Consider the following 20,838-nt stretch of genomic DNA (forward strand, 5'->3'; position numbering starts at 1 on the left):
TTGAAAATACAATTCACTGGCTTTTAGTATATTCACGAAGCTGTGCACACATCACCACATTCCAGTTTTATAGCATTTTCTTCACGCATCCCCCCCGCAAAAAACACCCTGTAGCACTTGCTGTGTCTTCTCTCCTCCCCCAGCCCCTGACCACCAGTCATTTCCTTTCGGTCTCTATGGATTTGCCTCTCTTGCACATTTCATATAAACGGAATCATACAGCATGCGGCTTTTTGCGACTGGCTCCTTTCACTTAGCATAATGTTTTCAAGGTTCATCATGTTGTAGTATGTATCAGAACTTCATCCTTTTTTGTGGTTAAATAATATTCCATTACATGGCTATCCGTCTCCCTTACCCATTCATCTGTTGATGAATGAATATTTGGGGTTATTTCCACTTTGGGGCTATTTTTAATAATGATGCTACGAACCTTTGGATGTTGGTTTTGTGTGGACATGTTTTCATTTCTGTTGGGTTTATACCTAGGAAAGGAATTGCTGAGTCCTGCAGTATCTGTGTTGAACTTTCTGAGGAACTTGCAAGCTGTCTTTCCAAAGTGGCTACACCATTTTACATTCCCACCAGCAGTACAGGATGGTTCCTAGATTTCTCGAATCCCGTATCACATTGTATTTTATGAATTATCTCTGCATGCCTATTACTTACTCCACCTGGATTTAAGCTCCTCCTGACCACAAAACGTCCGTAAGATTGTCACAATGGCAACCCGGTCTGATTTCACACCTTCCCAAGAACTCTACACTTGAACAGAGTTACCAAGTATTGGGCCCTTACTGGATTCTTACCATATATGAGGAAACTAGAATTCAGGTTACTCGTCCAAGTAATTAACAGCAAAGCTGATATTCAGACCCAAGTTTTGACTGTACCACGTGGTCTTTCACGGTGAAAAAAAATCTACCTATTTTGCAGGGGGAAAAAGAGAGTCTTATTTGAGAATTCGTGCTTTCCCTCTATAAACTCCCCAAAGGTAGGGCGCAATGTTTTGCTTCTTTCATTATCCCCTCTTGTACATAGCACAAAGGGGTAACTCAAAAATTTACTTCTGATTACATAAACTTTGAACAATGATATTATGACTAATAAGCTGAAATATAACAGTAAGGTATTGTCGTCATGGTCTAGTTCAATCCTCCCTGCGACTATATGTGATAATATACGGTAAGCATCTAACCACTTGCCAATGCCCTCGGAGCCACAGCCACAACTGAATCTCGCTTAAATCCCCCAAAGTTGGCCTTTGTGCCTCAAAGCGTCACCGCCTGGGAACCAGAGAAGCGCTGCCTCTCCAGCTACCATCCCGGCGCCCAAGACGCAGCCTTGCGCCTTTCAGGTGACACCAGCTGGCTGCGAAGCGGCACTGGTTGATGAGGCCCGTGCCCCTAACCAGCATGGCCACCGTAAGGCTTCGGGGTGAGGGCGGCCGAATGAGGATCACGTGAGGAGAATCCCGTTCCTTTATTGGCTTTCTCTCCTGGGAGGGCGGGATACAATCACCCAGCGGGGGGCCGGTCTTAAAGGGCCCCGCGGCTGTGTCCTTCCCGAGCTCCGCCCCCGGGGCTGGGCGGGGCCGGCGCGCGGAGGCCGCGTCCGGGGGAGCCGTGGTGACCGCCGCCGGCTGAGACGAGAGCCCGAGGGGGTTAACCGCCGAGTCGGCGCGCGGGAGAGCGCGAGGGGCGCGCGCACGAGCCCGGCTCAGCCGACGGGAGCGCGCGGGCTCGGGCGCGGGGATGGAGGACGCCGTGGCCGGGTCCCGGCTCCGGGCGGCGGCCGAGGCGGCCGAGGCGCGAGCGCAGCCGGGGGTGACGCTGCGGCCCTTCGCGCAGTTCTCGGGGGCGGCCGAGGCCGACGAGGGCGGCGGCGACTGGAGCTTCATCGACTGCGAGATGGAAGAGGTGGACCTGCAGGACCTGCCCAGCGCCACCATCGCCTGCCACCTGGACCCGCGCGTGTTCGTGGACGGCCTGTGCCGGGTGAGGGCCGGGCCGGGCGGGCCGTCGGGTGGAGGGCGGACACTTGTTGCCCGGAGGAGGCGGCGCGGGTCGCGGCGCCCAGGTCCCGGCCGGCCCGGGGCAGCCTCTCCAGCCCGGGCCACCGGCGGGGCCGGGAGGCGACCCTCGGGGACGTGGCGATGCCCCCGGCCGCCCTGCCGCGGTCCACTCACGGCCCGGTGGGGCGGGGGCGCGCTCCCGGAGGGTCCGGGTCCCTGAGCACCTGCCGGGCCGCGCGCGCAACCCGCAGGGGGGCTTTCAGCGCCTCGCCTTTGACGGTGGCCGGTCACCACCTTGCAGACAAGCTCCTGCCCCCGGGTGTCCACTCGGGTGGGGAGAGTAGGGGTTGGGGGGAGTGAAGTAAGAGACAATCTCGGGATGAATTAGCACCCGGCGTGTCCGGGAGCTCGCGGGGCCACCCCCGGGGCATGTAAGGTAGCCCGGCGGCACTTACTGCTTTGGGGAAGGGGCTCCCCTCATTCATCGGGAGGAGGAAACAGACGTGGAGCGGCGACGTGACTCACTGTTCATAAATAGGACAGCGTCTCTGCATTCTCAATCTGCACTCTTGGAAGAAAAACCAATGTTTGGGTGAGGATCTGTGGTTGCTCATTATCCTGTGGCTGGCCAGTTTCGGTCGAATGGTGTTGAGGGGAAGGGACCCATTCTCTAGGCCTTTAGAACAGTCGGGAATCTTGCTCTCTGAAGGGGTGACTTGCCACCATTGGGACACGCTATACATGGGGAGTTGATTTTTTTTTTAATCCACCCAGTTTAGAAATTTAGGAGGGTGAGGGGGCAGGTATGAGTAATCAATGGTGGTGGCAGGGAGGAGGAATTTATTTCCAATCTACAATTAGTGTGCAGAATAGGATTTGGACAACGCAGGCGTTGCAGAATAAAGCCTGTCTTTAAGAGATATGCCTCAGGAGGAGAGCAGCTGTCAAAAAAAGCGATGCTTTCCATGCTTGGCTCTGGGTCTGCGTATACTGTCTATGAACTTGTAGTAGGAGGCTGTTGCCAAGAGGTGCGCCGCTGTGGAACCCAGAACGGTGTGCTGGAGTCCCATTTATTTGTAATTTATGTGCCCATCCATTTTCAGAAAGGATTTACAAGGGCCGTGTGCTTAGGCAACTTCCTGTGCATGCTTTCTAAAGCAACAGTTGTCGTAAGCGCGGGGTCCCGCTCGTCTTACTCTAAAACCTTTTCTGTTCCCATGGCCAGGGTCTAACTAGCATTTCAGGTCTCTTTCCCCGGGGGTCCGAGGCTGCCCTTCTGATGGAGCCAGGTCAGGTCATGTAAGACTGCGTTTATTTGCTTGGGTGTCTAGCAATTCGTAGTTTTCCAGTTTTCCCAGTAAGTGTGGGGGGCATTCCTGAGATTGCTTTGTATGAAATCTGGTCCGCTTTGCTAGCTATTCGTTTATAACAAGTGTTGGCAACTCTGCTTGGGCCAGGCGCTATTCTGGGCTCTGAGGGCACAGCAAGTGAATGGAACAGCAAGTCTGCCTTTCGGGGCTGACCTTTTTGTGGGCGGCAACAGACAGTGAACAAATATTAAATATGTCACGAGGTGACCGTGCTATAGGAAAAAGTAGGAAGGAGGAGATAGGGGAGGAAGGAGTGGAGGTCTGGGAGGGGAGGGAGATTGATGTTTTAGTAATGATGATCGGCGAAGGGCTTACTAAGGAGGGGATATTTTGAACAGGCACTGGGCTACCATTCGTTCCTTCATTTATTCCTTTGCGGTTTATCGAATGCTTACTACGTTCCAGGCACTGTTTGGGGCCCAGTGAGTAGAGGGGCGAACACAGTGAGCTTCCTGCTGATGTTCTAGTGGTTGGAGGGGGGTTAGGTAACAGAGGAGTATAAGGGAACAAGGTCATTTCAGATAGTATGAAGTGCAATGGAGAAAGTAACAGGATTATAGGCTAGAGAGCCACCCAGGGGAGGGTGGGGGCTGAGTCAGAATCAGTCCTCACGGGAGCACTGTGGTGGTTGAAGGGGTTTTAGTAAAGAACTGATTAATCGCAGCAGGACTAAGAGAGTCCACGGGCGGGGGTGGGGTATCGAGGGGAGGAAGTGGCATTGCTGGAGCCTGGGGAGAGCAGCGGCCCGGCAGGAGAGGCAGATGTGAAGGGATGGAATTGAGATGCTGTGGCAGGGACTGGCAGGGAGGAAATACCCCCGCTTGCCCTGGCTTTCTGATCTCCTTGGCTGAAGCCAGCTGGCAGCCGGCAGGCAGGGGGGCCCCGAACAATGCAGTCCCATAGGTGGGCTCAGCCTTCCAGAGCCCGGAGAAGGGGAGAGAGGGCAGAGAAGGGCCCTGGGGACGATGCAGGCAAAGAGGACGTGCAGAGAGGAGTCAGCATGGGGCCACTTTAGATGGAGTGGCCCTGGAAGGTGTCTCTGCACAGCTCGGACTGGGCTGGCAGGAGGAAGCTCCCGGTGCAGATTTCGCGTGGCTGGCCTCCAGGCAGAGGGAACAGCCAATGCAGAAGTTCCAAGGCGGTGGTGAACTGACTGAATTCAGAAGGCGCAAAGGGGCCCTCGTGGCCGAGTGGGAGATGGTAGGGGGAGACTGAGGTTCGACACAGCGGGGGGAATGGTTCCATGAGGAGCCTTGGTGGCCATGGGAGGGATTCAGATGTTATTCTAACAGCCAAGCTGAGCGGAGAAGGTCTCTTGGACAAGGAGAGTGGGGGGTCAAGAGAGGAAGCAAGGAGACCCCCTAGGCGGCTCTTGCCTTTCCTTGTCCCAGGGAGCTTTGGAAGTGTTTGGACTCTGATGGGGTGTTGGACCAAAGGACAGAGCCTCCATTTGAGTCTGTCAGAATGGGGGTGGGGGAGCTTTATGAGCTTTGGTTGTGCATCCATAGGGTCCTGTAAGATGTCAAACAATTGGCGAAGACACAAAATTCACTGGGCTAGTCAGAGGCTCGGAGGGCAAATAGTTCCGCCAACTGAGGCGGCGAGAGCAGAAATCCCCGTGTGGCCTTTGGTGAGCCTTCCAGTAAAAAGAGATTTCTCCTTTAGCTAAAACCATCCCTCTAGATGGGAAGGTGTGGCTTCTGACAGCCTTATTAGTTTAAAGGCTTTTCTCTCTCCCATCGGGCCAGATCACCCAAAGGTGGTGTAATGAAAATGTCCTTCTCCATCAGGTCAGTGTGGTCTGACCCCTAGTGGGCATGCCGCTAACTGCATTGCTGACAGAAGTCGCAGGGCCAGCAGGGGGTAGGGTGTCTGGTGGTCGGTCCCCTCTCATTCAACAGCCTCTTAGAAGGCCACCTGGATGAGTGATGGTGGCTTAGCTTGTTAGGGGACGCTAGAACAAAATGCCACAGACTGAGTGGCTTATAAGTAACAGACATGGGGGGCCCGGGTGGCTCAGTCAGTTAAGCGTCCGACTTCAGCTCAGGTTACGATCTCGCAGTTCAGGAGTTCGAGCCCCGCGTTGCCCTCTGTGCTGACAACTCAGCCTGGAGCCTCTTCAGATTCTGTGTCTCCTTCTTTCTCTGCCCCTCCCCCGTTCGCAGCCTGTCTCTCTCTCTCTTTCTCTCTCTCTCTCTCTCAAAAATAAAATAAACATAAAAAATTAAATAAATAAACAACAGACATTTATTCCTCACCATTCCAGAGGCCAGCACGGGTGACAGCCCTCTTCTGGAATGCAGACTTCTCGCTGTGTCCTGAAGCCATGGCAGGGATGGGGAGCTGGGGCAGGGGGCTCTTTCATAAGGGCACTGGTCCCAGCCAGAGGGCTCCATCCTTGACCTAAATACCCCCTAAAGTCCTCATCTGCTAATACCATCACCTTCAGGGGTTAAGATGTCGGCATGCAAAATTGGGGGGACCACAAACACCCAGACCATGGCAGATGGTGGGAAGGAAAAAGGCTGTGTCAGACTGTTCACCCAGGCTCGTATTATTCTCTTAGTCCCGAAAGAAAGAAATCGACCTGAGGCACCAATTCATGTGGGAATGTATATCCGAGGTCATTTTCTAGCCCTAACAGTTAGGTCTGATAGGTGAAATTTGTTTCTATTAGCTGGGTCATCATCGATGCTGTAAATAATTTATAATGAACGTGTTCATTAAATGCTTATCTAACACCTAACTGAAGCTGTATGGTCATTAATTTCAAGTAATATTACTAGAGATTTGCACCATTACAAATGAATGAAGACTTTTATTAAAATAAAATTAATTCCTGTTGTACAAATATTAATGTAGCATATCCCATTACCGTCCTCTTTTTGCAAGACTGTTTTTGCTTTACTGAGAAAGCAAAGCAGCACTTTGAACCAGGAATTACAGGTGCTTTGGCTTGTCGGCAGTGGTCCACTGGTTCCCTAGAATAAAAGCTAACTAGAAACTTAGAGGAGTTCTCAAAAAATGCTCTGTGAGTTTCCCAGCAGCAAATATAGTTCCATACGGTAATAGGAAAGAATACTGCTTTATCTGTTGTCTGAAAGATGAATGCGTATTTGATTCTTTTTAATGTTTATTGATTTTTGAGGGGGGGGAGGGGCCGAGGAGGGGTGTGGGGAAACAGAGGATCCGAAGCGGGCTGTGTGCTGACAGCAGCATACAGCCCGAAGCGAGGCTTGTACTCGTGAATCAGGAGATCCTGACCTGAGCCAAAGTGGGATGCCCGACCACCTGAGCCACCCAGGCACCCCTATGTATTAGGTTGCTAACGCTTTGCCCAAAGGCTAAGTCAGAACATATTAATCATCAAAAAAATGACTCTTCTCTAGTGAATAAACTCACCTTCCTTAAAACAGATGCCCACTTAAGATTTGTGATACAGACATGACTTTCTTTTAATAACAGGAAATATTCCGAGAGCCCTAAAAGGAGTTTGAGTGGTGGCTTTGATTTGTCTCTATCAGTGACGACTGATCGCACCTTAGCTACATACACGAGAGTCCCTGGGGAGCTCTAAAATCGTCCAGACCCGGGCCGCCCTGACCAGCTGCAGTCTCAGGGACTGGGAACCGCCTAGAAAGAATTGCCCGGGAAGCTCCCCCAGGTGATTCTAACGGGGAGTCCAGATTGGGGACCGTTGTCCTATCTGGAAGGGGTTTTGCCTGACCGGAGGCGTTGTTGGGCCATGAAAAGATCCTTGAGTAATTGGCCGCTGGGTTCCATTTTGAGCCAGATCTGTGCCTCGATTGGCTCATGTCTAAACTAGAAGTCAGGCTTGTGGTCTGACGCCTCCCTTCTCTGAGTGGTGTTTGACCTCGTAGCTGGAAAGCAGGGTGATTGGCTGTCTGCCGTAGAGCCCTAGCCTTTGGGAGGTGACACGCGGGATCGGGGCGTGTGCTTTAACCTGGGGTTGCCTCCCTTCGCCTCCGTGCGCCTCCCTTTCCGCGGCTGCTCAGTCTCCAGATGTCACATGCTGGACTTGTCTTCCCAGAACCGATTTTGGTAGACAGGATACCATTCAATAGGAATTGGATGATGGAGATGGTTTTAGTGTCCGTGTCCGGGGTAGCATGGCTGATGCTACTTGGGGGCTGACTTCTGCTCCCAAGACTGTGGGCCCTTGGCCGTGTTTCTGCCTCTTCCTGTTACAAGTCAGTCTGTGGCAGCGTGTCGTGAGATGTGACATTCCAGCTGGACAGTGGCAGTCGGCTTCCTCTGCAGTGTCAAATCCAGGCATTCTCAGGCCATTTTTAGCCTCACCCGAGTGTCATAGGCATGTGGTTTCTTAAACTTGAACCATGTGTAAAACAGCGCCGACACCCACCCCCAAAGAGTAGAGAGATGGTAAACCAATATGGTATGGTTTAATTCCTTTGGACATGTTCAGCATGTTCTATGTTAAAAACACAAAAAACAAAAAAAGCCCACAAAAACCCCAACCGTGTGTTTCTTCCGTGCAAAGTTTATTTTAGAATTTATTCACTATATCCCTAATTTTAGAATTTCTGAGTCTTACATAAATCAAATGATTTTTTATATCCGTGAGGTTCCTTGGGTCCCTCCCCGTCACTCGTCGTGGGAGCAAGCGTGTGGGTTGCTTTCAGCTCTGTCCCCTACCACTGGGCACTCAGCAGCGGTAGCATCCGCTGTCACTGCCCTGCAGCCGGGACTTTCCGGGCCCTAAGACAGTCCCAAAAGGGAACAAAACACAAACCGGCCTCGTGAGAGAACAGAGTAGCTAAAGCAGAAGCTGCTGGAGTCTGATTCCTGTGTCCATATTTCAGGTTGTGTTCGTCGCCTCTTGACTTTTGAAAAAGGTCCTCAGACAGTCCAGTCCACGCTTGTCATCCCTGCCGCCTGAGGGGACCCGTTTGCCGGGCTGTGTGACTGCATCACTCCTGGGGGGCAGCAGCCAGCTGTGCACACACAGCAGTGTCGCACATCAGTGTGCGCATTGAGGGTGGCAGCGGAGATAGGCCCCCGCGGCCTGCATTTTCGGTGCCGATCGTCAGGACCCCTTTCAAGGACTGAGGGGGCGAGTGCCAGTCATTTGAAATACAATTCGGTTGTGACAACGAACTTTTTTCTTTTCTTGTCTTGTCTTGTCTTGTCTTGTCTTTTCTTTTTTAACGTTTATTTATTTTTGAGAGAGAGCGTGAGCGGGGGAGGGGCAGAGAGAGAGGGAGACGCAGAATCCGAAGCGGGCTCCAGGCTCCGAGCCGTCAGCACAGAGCCCGACGCGGGGCTCGAACCCACGAACCGCGAGATCATGACCTGAGCTGAAGTCGGACGCTCACCGCTCAACCGACTGAGCCACCCAGGCGCCCCTACTTATGTTTTTTTAATGTCAAAAGATTTGATGGGGCTTAATATGCTCCCCTCCCCACTGAAGTGTGCGCGAGAAGAGACAGTGCCGCCTGCTAGCAGAGGGCATGGGTCTGAAGCAAACCTTCACCACGCGGGTCCACAGTGGGAGTCTGAGGATGCTGTTTCTCCCACCGTGCCTTAGTTTCCCCACCTGTAAAGTGGGGGTGGTGACAGTACGTGTTACGATGTACATAAAATGCTTATCACTGACTAGGACGGAGTAAACATAACCACCTGCGTTGGTATATCAGTTATCTACAGCTGTGCGACAAACCAACTCAAAACATGGTAGTTTCTTTAGAGAGAGTTGGGGAGGGGCAGAGAGAGGGAGAGAGAGGGAAGCCCAAACAGGCTCCTCGGTGTCAGCACCGAGCCCGACGTGAGGCTCAAACCCACGAACCGTGATCTTGACCTGAGCCGAAAGCAAGAGTCCGACGCTTCACCCACCGAGCCGCCCAGGCGCCCCAAGACATAGCGCTTGAAAACAATACATTTCATTATCCCACGGTTTCTGAGGGTCAGGATTCCAGGGACGGCTTTGCTTGGCGCCTCTCCCTCCAGGTCGGCCTCCTCCGAAGGCCCCGCAGAAGGAGTGTCTGCTTCCAGCCTCCCTCACGTGGTTGGCCGCAGGATTGCCTTTCTGGGGGGCTCCTGGGCTGAGGGCCTCACCTCCTTGGTGGCTGTTGGCCAGAGGCCTCCCCGGGCTCCTTGCCACGTGGGCGTCTCCGCAGGGCACCTCCCGGCCTGGCAGCTGGCTTCCCTCGAGTGGGCGAGGAAGGGCACGTGACAGGCGGGGGATCGGGAGTCCTAACCTCAGAGCGGAAGGAACCCCACCACTTTTGCTCTGCTCTGTGGGTGAGAAGTGAGGCCGTGCCAGGGGCAGGGGGCGCCCACCAGGGTGGGACTCCCGGGAGGTGGAGGTCCCTGGGCCATCTCAGGCTGCCTGCTGCAGGAGCTCATCTGTTAGGACACTGTTTTCTTTGTAAACTCTTCTGACTTCTTGGAGCAGCTAACCCTCAAGTGCTTATGAAGGTTTTTTCTAATCTGGTTGTTGTTTTTTTTTTTTTAAGCTTCAACCCTATTAAAGTTCTTTTCTCCACAGTTTTAGGTGGCACCACTGAACATAAAATACCCCATTGATAGGATTATAGCTAGGTTATTAGGTTTCTACAGTATCAAAAGCTGTTAGCCACTCCGTTTCTGAAAGGAGAGCTCGGGAAACTGGACCCATTGACGTTGGGAAGGGTCAGGACAGTATTTTTCCTTTCGGTGCTAATTTCAGCAGGTGTGGGGTGAAACTCCTGTGTTAGTCCTAACCGACGCCATAGGAACAAGTATTTGAGGCTGGCCTGAATTCAGATTTAAAAAAATGAAAGTGTCGGTTAGTTCAGATAGCCGAGTTTGGATTTGTTTTCACGCAACGTAACAGTAGCGTGTTTTCCTTCCCCCCTTTATATGTTTTTGTTAAACTTCCTGCTTTATTTTATTTATTTACTAAGTTTATTTCTGAGAGAGAGAGAGAGAGAGAGAGAGAGAGAGAGAGTGTGTGTGTGTGTGTGTGTGTGTGTGTGTGGGAGCTGGGGAGGGGCGGGGGGAGAGAGAGAATCCCATCCCATGCAGGCTCCACGTGGTCAGCGCAGAACCCAACACAGGGCTCAAACCCACGAACTATAAGATCATGACCTGAGCCGAAATCACACGCAAGGGGCAGGGGGCTTAACTGATCAGGAGTCCGATGCTTAAGTGACTGAGCCACCCAGGCGCCTCTCTGCTTTATTTTAAAGATGATAAAGTAGTTCCCATTCCTTACGGTGAAGTTTTTTATGTGTAACATATTTCTTTTCATCTACTTATAAGAACTCTGCGCAATAGGTACAATAACATCCCCATTGCACAGATGTGGAGACCGAGGCCAGCAGAGGCCAAGTAGCCTGTCCTAGGTCGCATAGCCAGGAAGTGCTGGTCCTCTGATTCAAGCCTCGTTTTGGCAACCTCCAGAGCTTGGGCCCTCGTCATCTTACAGAGTACAGCTCTGCACATGAATTTTTCATGTCTTTCACATCTTATTGAAACCCCAGGGCTGCTCGGCGAAGAAAGTATTTTTATCCACAGGAAAACGGAGGTTCAGATGAGTTACAGCTCTGTTACTCCTTCAGCCATTTATTTATACTTAACGGTGTATCCGGGTGCTCTTGGTATATCAGTGACAGCCATAGTGATGTTCTTGTGTTCAAGCAGAAGGCAGGGCCTGGGCGCTGGAGCCAGAAAGACCTGGATTTGAACCTTGGCTCCATCACTTCATTCATTCATTCATTCGTTCGTCTGTTCATTCATTCGTTCATCCATTCATTCAACAAACGTTTACTGGATGCCTATTCTGAGCCCTGTGCTGGTTTCAGGACCAGTCCTGGGACCCCAGGTGAGTCTCCCACCCCCCCCAAGGCCCCGCCTCCTTGGTTGCAGAATGAAGACAGTCATGGTGACATCAGCATGAGGGGGCGCAGCCCTAGACAGCCTTTGGTGAGTGACAGACACCAACCATCCCCACCTTCATGGGGCTCACAGGTTAGCAGCAAAGACGCATAATTAACTTTTGATGCCTGTGTATTATGGTCAGTTGGTCAACGTAACCAAAGCACTTAGTAGATCCATAAAAAACCACATGTCGTTGGGCAAGTCATTTAACCAAACCTTGGTCGCTTCCTCTATAAAGTGAGCAGGTTGAATTGGATAATGTCTGTGAGGCCATTTCTGGCTCTCGAAACGATATGGGTGGCTTTACACTCTTACATCCGTGGCACATGGTTAGAACAGGGCCCATTTGCCCTTTGCTCCCCAGCACGCCCACATGTTAAAATCAGACTTTTCCAAGCAGGAAGTTGCTCAAGAAGGGAACTTCTCTAGTGTGAATATAGTTCTCTTCCATCCGGCTCTCCCACCTGTAGGGGAGGCAGAACCTGACCTCTACTCATCCTGGGTTTTCGGCTGTGGCTCTTTAACATAAAGACCGATTAATAAGAGAAAAAACAGACCGTTATTACTGGGTGCCGTGCATGTCACAAGGGAGAAGCCTCAGCGAAATGGAACTCGGCTTATCGATCCTCTTGAACAAAGAACGACATACTTGCAGAGGAACGACAGGGCGGAGAAAAGCCATTTCAGGCTTCCAAGGGCAGCCGACTGTGGAAAGGTAAAGATGTGGGAGGAGTAAGGTTCCTCTGGTGTCTTCTCTGGGCTGATAAAGAGTCTGGAGTTGTCTCCAGTAAAAGGAGACTTTACATGCTGCCTTTAGGCAGAAAAAGAGGGAGGAGATAGAACTTTATTGCCTTCAGCTCAAAATAACTTTCATGTCAAAGAGGGATACTTGGGGGTGGGGGGGGTGACATATTCTGCTTCCTTCACACCCATACCCGAGTCCTACACTGGTCAGTGAGAGGCCTGTCTGCGGGTTTGTAGCTGCAGAGGACGTGAATTTCAGTCACTTAGAAATTTACATGGGGCTGGTGTGAAAGAAACCTGTGTCGGAGAGCGTTTAACTGACCGCAGCATTGATTCTGTCCATTCAGCATTGGAGGGTCTGCCAGAGATTGCCTCACAGGGCCGGACCACTTACGTGAAATGTTTGTTCTTACAGTCTCTTGCTTACTTGGGACTTTTCCAAATCTCCTGATGGCTATTACTTATTGACAGGTGACAATATGTCCCATTTGCACGTCTGATTTATGCCCGTCGTCCCGGGAAAGTTATCAGTCGTACCCCTTTGACTCTTAAGTTTGGATGATAAAGTACAAACTTAGTAGTTGTACGATTAATGAAAAGCAAGCACCCTGTTTACGAAGCACCGTTTGTTCCAAATATTTTATGCACATCATTTATTTTTCTTAAGTTTATTTATTTTGAGAGAGAGATAGAGAGAATGGATCCCAAGAAGGCTCCACACTGTCAGTGCAGAGCCCGACGCGGGGCTCGAGCTCGCAAACCATGAGATCATGTCCTGAGCCCAAGTGAGGCGCTTAACCGGGGTACCCAGCACATCATTTAATCCTTCTTACAACCTTCTAAGAAAAATACTATCTTTGCCTCTTTTGTAGAAGAAGGCTTCTCCCCCCTTTGCAAAACTACTCAGCACATAGAATCCGCCGCAATTGGGCCTCTGACCGTGGGCACTCTCGCAGAACCAGGGCAGGAAGGGCCCCTCAGCCCACACCCTGCTTTTCTCTCAGGAGGAATCAAGGCTCAGAGAGGGGATGACGTCTCCTCAGGGGTGCTCCCGGGACATTGGCTGGAACTAGAACAGGTCTCCTTCCCCCTACCCTCCGCCTTTTGTACTGCCCCGTGTAATTCCCCGGAAGTAACGTCCTCCCCTCTCCCACCCCCGCCCCACCCAAAGAAGCCAGAGCGCAGGAATGATGAGGACAGCTAGAGACAAGTCAGCCAGGACAGGCAAAACTGTCCCAGTGCCACCGTTAGGGGGCTGCCACAGAGCAGGGTAATCCCGGGCCCCTCCTGGCCCGAGAGGCAGAGAGCTTTGCCCCTGAGCCAGTCCCATGCTGTTCAAACCACCGGCACTGGCCACCAGGGGGAAGTAACTTCGCGTATGTTCTGCGATGGAGCCTGTCTGTTGGCTTAGACTTTAATTCAGGCATCAGGACAGAAAGTGCATTTTCAGCAGGAAGAAGTCACGGCCTGTACCGCAAAAGAAGCTATTTAAAGATTAGTGTGTAGTTGAAACTTTGCCGCGGAGGGACCGCCTCCCCTGCCCACAGAAGAGCAAGGGAGTGAGAGCCACCTCCCGAGTGGCCCCTTCCCTGCCGCTGGGCCATGCCGGGCCTTCGGTGGGAACAGGAAGCACAGGGGCATGTGGTCCTCCTACTCCAGCCATGCCTGGTTCGAGTTTGGCACTTCCTCTGCCTCAGGCTCCGGTTTGAGGTTTGTCGGGACTATGACTCCAATTATCAGCGGAGGGGCACCTGGGTGGCTCAGTCGGTTAAGTGTCGGACTCTTGGTCTCAGCTCAGTTCATGATCTCACGGTTTGTGGGATCGAGCCCTGCGTCGGGCTCTGTGCTGACAGTGTGGAGCCTGCTTGGGATTCTCTCTCTCCCTCACTCTCTCTACCCCTCCTGCACTCTCTGTCTCTCTCAAAATAAATAAATAAATACACTTAAAAAAAAAAAAAAACAGTTAAAACAATCATCAACAAAGGGGCACCCGGGTGGCTCAGTCGGTTGAGCATCTGACTCTTGATTTCAGCTCAGGTCACGATCTCAGGGTTTGTGGGATCGAGGCCCGCATCAGGCTCCTTGCTGACAGTGTAGAGCCTGCTTGGGATTCTCTCTCTCCCTCTCTCTCTGGACCTCCCCCACATGCATGATCTTGCACACGTGCTCTCTCTCTCTGTCTCAAAATAAACATTCGAGTTATCAGCATAAAGAAATACAAAGGGAACTCATTCAGATGAATCGGACCCCATTTCAGAGATAATGGGAATTTTCTGAGCTGGCTTCTGATTTTAGGTTACCACATAGACTACTTACAAAAGTAAAGCTTGTGCTGGCAGATCGGTCTCCAGACCTGTGCAGCGGGAAGTGTTCTCTCACATGGGAGCCCCTGTCCTGGGGTGAACGTAGCCTTCAAACTCAGCCCCCTGTTGATCCCGACACAGGATTTCCAGACTGTTTTTATTTTTAAAATCAATCCTGAAGTGGTGTATTTCTTTGAAATGGTCAATAGATTTGCAGGGGACTAACACTTTGACCCTAATTTGCTCTGTTTTGTCAAATATTTATTCCTGACACGTACTGGGAAATAACTGCTCATCGGCAGAATACTTTGTAGCCTCCCCGTTTGGAGCCTTTCAGTTCTGTAGAGCAAGCTGGGGAAAATGACCTGGTCCTCCATGTGGTGAGCCCGCCTAAGACGGTGGCATGCGTGAGGTGGGGTGGGAGGGAGAGACATTGTATGGGGGGGATGACTCCCCGCATTTGCTGGGGGGGGGGGTGCGTTCACCTTTCCTGGATGCGGTGAGGTGTTAAATACAGCACAGCAGGGGCGCCTGGGTGGCGCAGTCGGTTAAGCCTCCGACTTCAGCCAGGTCACGATCTCGCGGTCCGCGAGTTCGAGCCCCGCGTCGGGCTCTGGGCTGATGGCTCAGAGCCTGGAGCCTGTTTCCGATTCTGTGTCTCCCTCTCTCTCTGCCCCTCCCCCGTTCATGCTCTGTCTCTCTCTGTCCCAAAAATAAATAAACGTTGAATACAGCACAGCAGTGTCTGTGCTAGTATCTGAAGGCACGAGATACTCCAAAAGTATTTGTTTTGTCTTTATCAACGACCCCACTTTAACGGCCATGATTATATTACTGGATGATGATTCGTGTTGGGTTGCCATTTGTTTGTTAACTCATTCCCTTTTCATTTATTTCCTTTTCCTCCTTCGTTTTCTCTACTAGATAGCACAGGGGCCACACTGGCAGGATCATCTGGTGGCAGGTTCCTTTGCTGCTTGGTATTAATCTTAACTCTTATGGCTCTGCTGAAAGTGGAAAGGTGCAGGCGTGTGCGCCTGGAAGATCCTTTTTTTTTTTTTTTTTTTTAATTTTTTTTTTTCAACGTTTATTTATTTTTGGGACAGAGAGAGACAGAGCATGAACGGGGGAGGGGCAGAGAGAGAGAGGGAGACACAGAATCAGAAACAGGCTCCAGGCTCCGAGCCATCAGCCCAGAGCCCGATGCGGGGCTCGAACCCACGGACCGTGAGATCGTGACCTGGCTGAAGTCGGACGCTTAACCGACTGCGCCACCCAGGCGCCCCCTGGAAGATCCTTAAGTGCCATTTGTTACGGGCACATGCCTACCTTGCTTTAGAATCCTGAATGCTTAAAGGTGTTATGATGTTGGGAATAGGAGGGTGGGTCCCAAAGCCAAGTCAGCCTGAGTTCAAATCCCAGCTCTGCCAGCAACTGGCTGTGTGACCGACCTTGGGCGAGTGACTTTTGTGTGCTTTGGTGTCTTTAAGTAGGCCTCACTCCCAGCCCAGAGCCCGGTGCGGGCCTTGAACTCATGACCCTGAGATCAAGACCTGAGCTGAGATCAAGAGTTGAAGAACGCTTAACAACTGAGCCACCCAGGCATCCCTGGTCTCTTTGTTTTTAAAATGGGTAATCAAAGTACCTACCTCCCGGGGTTGTGAATATAGGGAATAAGGGCAGGCCACCCCAAAATGTGCCACTTTGGCATATTGACTGTTTTTAAAAAAGGTTACTTAAGAGACGGCCTGTGCAAGAAGACACTCAGACCGCCCTCTGCCCCCGTGAAGGCAAGATATAATCCTCCCATGCGGAAGGTACCCTCCCTGTACTAGGAGGTAAAGAGAAGAGACATCCTTATCATCAGAGAGAAATTCGGGGCTGAGAAAGCTGTACAAATAACCCTGTTACTTTTTACTAACTTATGACCCTAGTCCAAATTCTGATTAGAATTCCTTACTAATTAGAGGCGACTGGGTGGCTCAGTTGAGCATCCGACTTCAGCTCAGGTCATGATCTCATGGGTTTGTGGGTTCGAGCCCCATGTTGGGCTCTGTGCTGACAGCTCAGGGCCTGGAGCCTGCTTCCGATTCTGTCTCCCTCTCTCTCTGCCCCTCCCCTGCTCGCACTCTCTCCCTTTCTCTCTCAAAAATAAAAAAAAAAGAATTCCTTACTAATTGAAGCTCCCAAAAGTTAAGTTTTTCTTTGTCCTGTCAATTCCTTACAGATGTATTGTTTCTTTGTCTAAAAAGTATGAAAACTATATGCCTTAGTCATTTCTCTGGGTCTCAATTTCACTATTGGGTCTCCATGCACACATAATAAAACTTCTCCTGTTAATCTGTCTCAGGTCAAAGTAATTTTTGGTCCGGCTGGAAGACTTTAAAGGGTAGAGGAAGAATTCTTCCTTCCCTAAATAAGGATAAATATAAATTGTTAACCTTAAAAATAAAACTCCATATTATATGTCCAGCGTACTTCAATTAAAAAAAAAAAAAAAAACAGTGGTGTCCAGGTAACTAAAAATAAAATTAAAAATAAAATAATGTAAATGAAATAAATTAAATAAAGCTGTTAGTTATTTTACCAACAAAAATGCGTTAATTCAGGAATAACAGAATTGCAATTCCAGAGAAGCAAACTAAGGCTAAACCACAGCCAAGCCTGGAGAACAAAGGAGAAGAATGTTCTTTCATAAAGAAAGGGGAGGTTGGGAGGGCTGTGTAAACAAAAAAGCCATTGGCCTAAACAGGGAATTCAAGTATTGTGGCTTCTCATTGGCTGAGCTGTTGCTGGGGCAGGAGAAACCCTTTCTTCCTCCTATTGGCTGTGATCAAGTAGTATCCTTGTGCAAGGTTCCTCCCTCCCTCCATTTAATGGGAGGTAAGGTGTTAGCACTTCCCCTTCTGGCCTCCCATTTTGGCGAGGTTTCCCTTGATTAATTGTCACAAAATAAAGAGCTAAGAATAACACCAGGCTCAAACTAAGTGTTTAGTACATGCTAGCAATTTTATTAAAACTAGTCTTAAAATTTAAATACTATGGTGTCTGAGTCGCTCACTACTGTTTATCCTGTGCCTAGGACAGTGCCTGCCACACAGTAGGCACTTAATAAATATTAAGTATGGCGGTAGAAGTAAAACACATAAAAATGAAAGTATTGCTCTTTTAAGTCCATTAAATACTAAGCCTTATTTTCCCAGGAGGTTCCCACACATGGGAGCATGTGTATGAGATTAACTGGCTGAGGTGCTGCTCAACATTAGGAACATTGTAGCAGGATGTGTCACACCAGAAGTCTAGCATGGCCTGTCATCACTTGTAAAAGCTTAGATCAAGTATGCTTTAACATGAAATGAACTCTGCTACAAAGTTGAAAACAACTTAAGAAACAAAACGCTGTGGGGCGCCTGGGTGGCCCAGTCGATGAAGCCTCTGACTCTTGATCTCGGCTCAGGTCATGGTCTCACCGTTTGTGGGATCGAGCCCCATGTGCGGCTCTGTGCTGACAATGTGGAGCCTGCTTGGGATTCTCAGTCTCCCTCTCTCTCTCCCTCTCCCCTTCTCTCTCTCTCAAAATAAATAAGTAAACAACAGCAACAAAAAAACCCCCGAAACACTGTAAAAACAAATCTCAAGACAATGGATGTAAAAATCCATGAGCCCTAAAGCATAAAATCATTAATGCTGATGATGAGAAATCCTAGGGGCGTCTAGGGAGTTCAGTCAGTTAAGTGTCTGACTTCGGCCCAGGTCATGATCTCGCGGTTTGTGGGTTCGAGCCCCGCGTCGGCCTCTGTGCTGACAGCTCAGAGCCTGGAGCCTGCTTGGGATTCTGTGTCTCCCTCTCTCTCTGCCCCTCCCCTGCTCACTCTCTGTCTCTCTCTGCTCTTAAAACTAAATAAATGTTAAAAAAAAAAAAATCCTAGACTTCCCAGCACAATTTTTATTCTTATTTTTATTCTTTAAAAAAATTATTTTTAGACATTTATCAATAAATGTCCGAATTAGGAGTGACAGATTCCAAAGCAGGCTCCGGGCTTTGAGCTGTCAGTACAGAGCCCAACAAGGGGCTCGAACTCACGAACCGTTGAGATCGTGACTAAGCCGAAGTCGGATGCTTAACCGACTAAGCCACCCAGACGCCCCTTTCCAGCACAATTTTTAAAAAAAATTCTGTAATTGAAAAGGAAATACCATGTTTGCTAGGGAGTCTTTCACTCTCTCTTGCCCTCCCTCTCTTCTTTGCTTATATCCTTTCTTTTTCTCTCCCTCTTTTCTCTTTCACTGTTCTTAGAATGCCTTTTAGGAGACACATCTTTTCAGAAATTCACTGTCATCTGCTACATCTCCACTTACTGCACCAGCCAGACTCTCGCACCCTTGATAGAAGGTGGCTGGTCATTCTCTGCCAAATCTTGTCCCTAAGAGGGCAAAATCAACTTGTGATCTTGTCTCTGAATGCTGCCCTGGTTTCCATTACTTCGTGCCAGGAAAGATGACCTTCCTTAATGAGATGCATGCTGTCTGCTTAGTACTCAGCGGCCTGCTGTGCTTTTAATTAAATGAACCAATCTTTAAAAGCTTTATGGTTAGCCCCACAGCAGCCTGTCACCCCGCAGTCTGTCCCCGGTTACAGTAATTCCAGATGATTACATCATAGGGTGGCCCCAGTGGGGACTGAAGGTTGGACTTTAGCACTGTATGATCTGGGCTCATACTTCTTAGAGCCAGTTCTCTGTGCTTTGGGCCCAGGATAACTCACCCCTTAACCTTCTTGCCAGAGAGCACTGCCATTCTAAGCTGGCTTTAGCAAAGAGTTTACACACCATTGCGCTAGGTCCACAGCGTGCTGGTGTCACAGTATCTAATGGCATTAGGGAGAACTTTCTGAAGAGCACAACTCATAACGCATTTCTGAGTACCAACCGTGGGTTTTTTCATTCGTCTAGGTTGCTATTTGATCTGAAGAATACTTCATTATAGAACTAATACTTGGCCATAAAAATAAATTAAAGCACTTACTGAAAATTCCCCATCCTCTTCTCGCAACCTGTTTCTTAAAGATAGCCTCTGTTAAGTTTTATGTATACTGTTTCATGCATGTTCTATGCATGCATCAATGTGTATGTGGTGTAAAGAGATAAATGCACTTAGATATATACCATGTATATATATTCATGCAATGTCATACTATACGCTCTTTTGCTACTTGCCTTTTTAAAATACTGTGGCTATCTTTCCAATAGACTGCATTTCTTTTGATGGCTCCCTGGCATTTCAATATAAGAATATAACATTAAAAAAAAAAAGAATATAACATTTAACCACAATTCCTACTGATAGACATTTAGGTTGTTTGTGGGTTTTCCCCCCTATATAAACATTCTTGCAAGCAGCTCTTTATACATATATCTTTGTTTACTTGTGCAAATGTGTGTATTACATTTCTAGAAGTGGAATTTCTGAGTCAGAGGGTTTAGTGATTTTGCGTCTCAATAGATGCTGCCAGCTTGCTCTCGAAAATGTTTACACTCCTGTATATTAACCCCTACACTGCGTCAAACTTCCTCTTTCCCCACATTCTTGCCAACAAAAGGGATTCTAAAGCATTGTAGATCACTGCCAAGATCGTCGTCCAGAGGTGAAAAATAGTATCTCTTTGTTTGAACCGGTTTTTCCTAAAGTAGGAACAGGGTTGATCATCTTTTATGCTTCTCGAACTCTTGTTGGGTTGTTGTTGTTGTTCCTGTGAGTTGATTGTTCATATCTTTTTGCTACTTTTCTGGTAAGTTTGTGGACTTAAGAATTTGTAAGAATTTCCTGTATATTAAAGAAATTGGTATTTTATCACGTATATTGCAGACATTTACCCCAGTTTGCCATTTGAATGTATGTGGTTTTTATCCCACAGAAATGTTTACTCTTTTTATTTGTAGTTCAGATGTGGAACTTTTTTTTGCCTTCCAGTCTTCTGGGTTTGTCTCATACCTACAAAGTCCTTTCCTGGGCTTTGTATATATTTGTATATATTTTTTGTATATATTCCTGGGCTTATATATATATATATATATATATATATATATATATATAACATATATATATATATATTCTGATGTTTGCCATTAATTCATTGGGTATTTTGGTATAAGGAGTAAGGCAGATTTCTGGTTTTATTTTTGCCTGTTACTTGTGCATTCCAAATCCCACAGATTTGAAATACACGTTGGTATTAATCAGGGTGTTAATCTTTTTTCCCATTTCTGAACCTATTTCATGCTATTTTAGTGGCGTGGCCTAACATGTTAGCCTTCTTTAACAGTTATGGGGTCTAATTCTCCCCCATTCTTCTCTCTCAGAGTTTAATTTTCCAGCCAGTTTCATTTTTTTTTCTTAATTTTTATTTTTGAGAGAGTGTGTGTGTGCAAGCAGGGGAGAGGGGAGAGGGACTCTCAAGGGGGCTCCATGCTCAGCGTGGAACCTGACATGGGGCTCGATCCCACGA

General features: G+C 49.1%; 1 protein-coding gene across 1 annotated transcript in view; it reads left to right on the forward strand.

The window, feature by feature from the left end:
- The first annotated feature begins 1,666 nt into the window (after positions 1-1,666).
- The window catches only part of RCAN1 (regulator of calcineurin 1), a 102,736-nt gene continuing 83,564 nt past the window's right edge, over positions 1,667-20,838 (forward strand). Inside the window, exon 1 of the mRNA XM_043593649.1 lies at positions 1,667-1,997. Within this exon, the coding sequence (XP_043449584.1) occupies positions 1,755-1,997 (243 nt within the window). The 5' untranslated portion in view covers positions 1,667-1,754. The remainder of the gene's footprint in view (positions 1,998-20,838) is intronic.

The sequence above is a fragment of the Prionailurus bengalensis genome, chromosome C2 (assembly GCF_016509475.1).
Source record: "Prionailurus bengalensis isolate Pbe53 chromosome C2, Fcat_Pben_1.1_paternal_pri, whole genome shotgun sequence".
NCBI classification, from domain to species: Eukaryota; Metazoa; Chordata; class Mammalia; order Carnivora; family Felidae; genus Prionailurus; species Prionailurus bengalensis.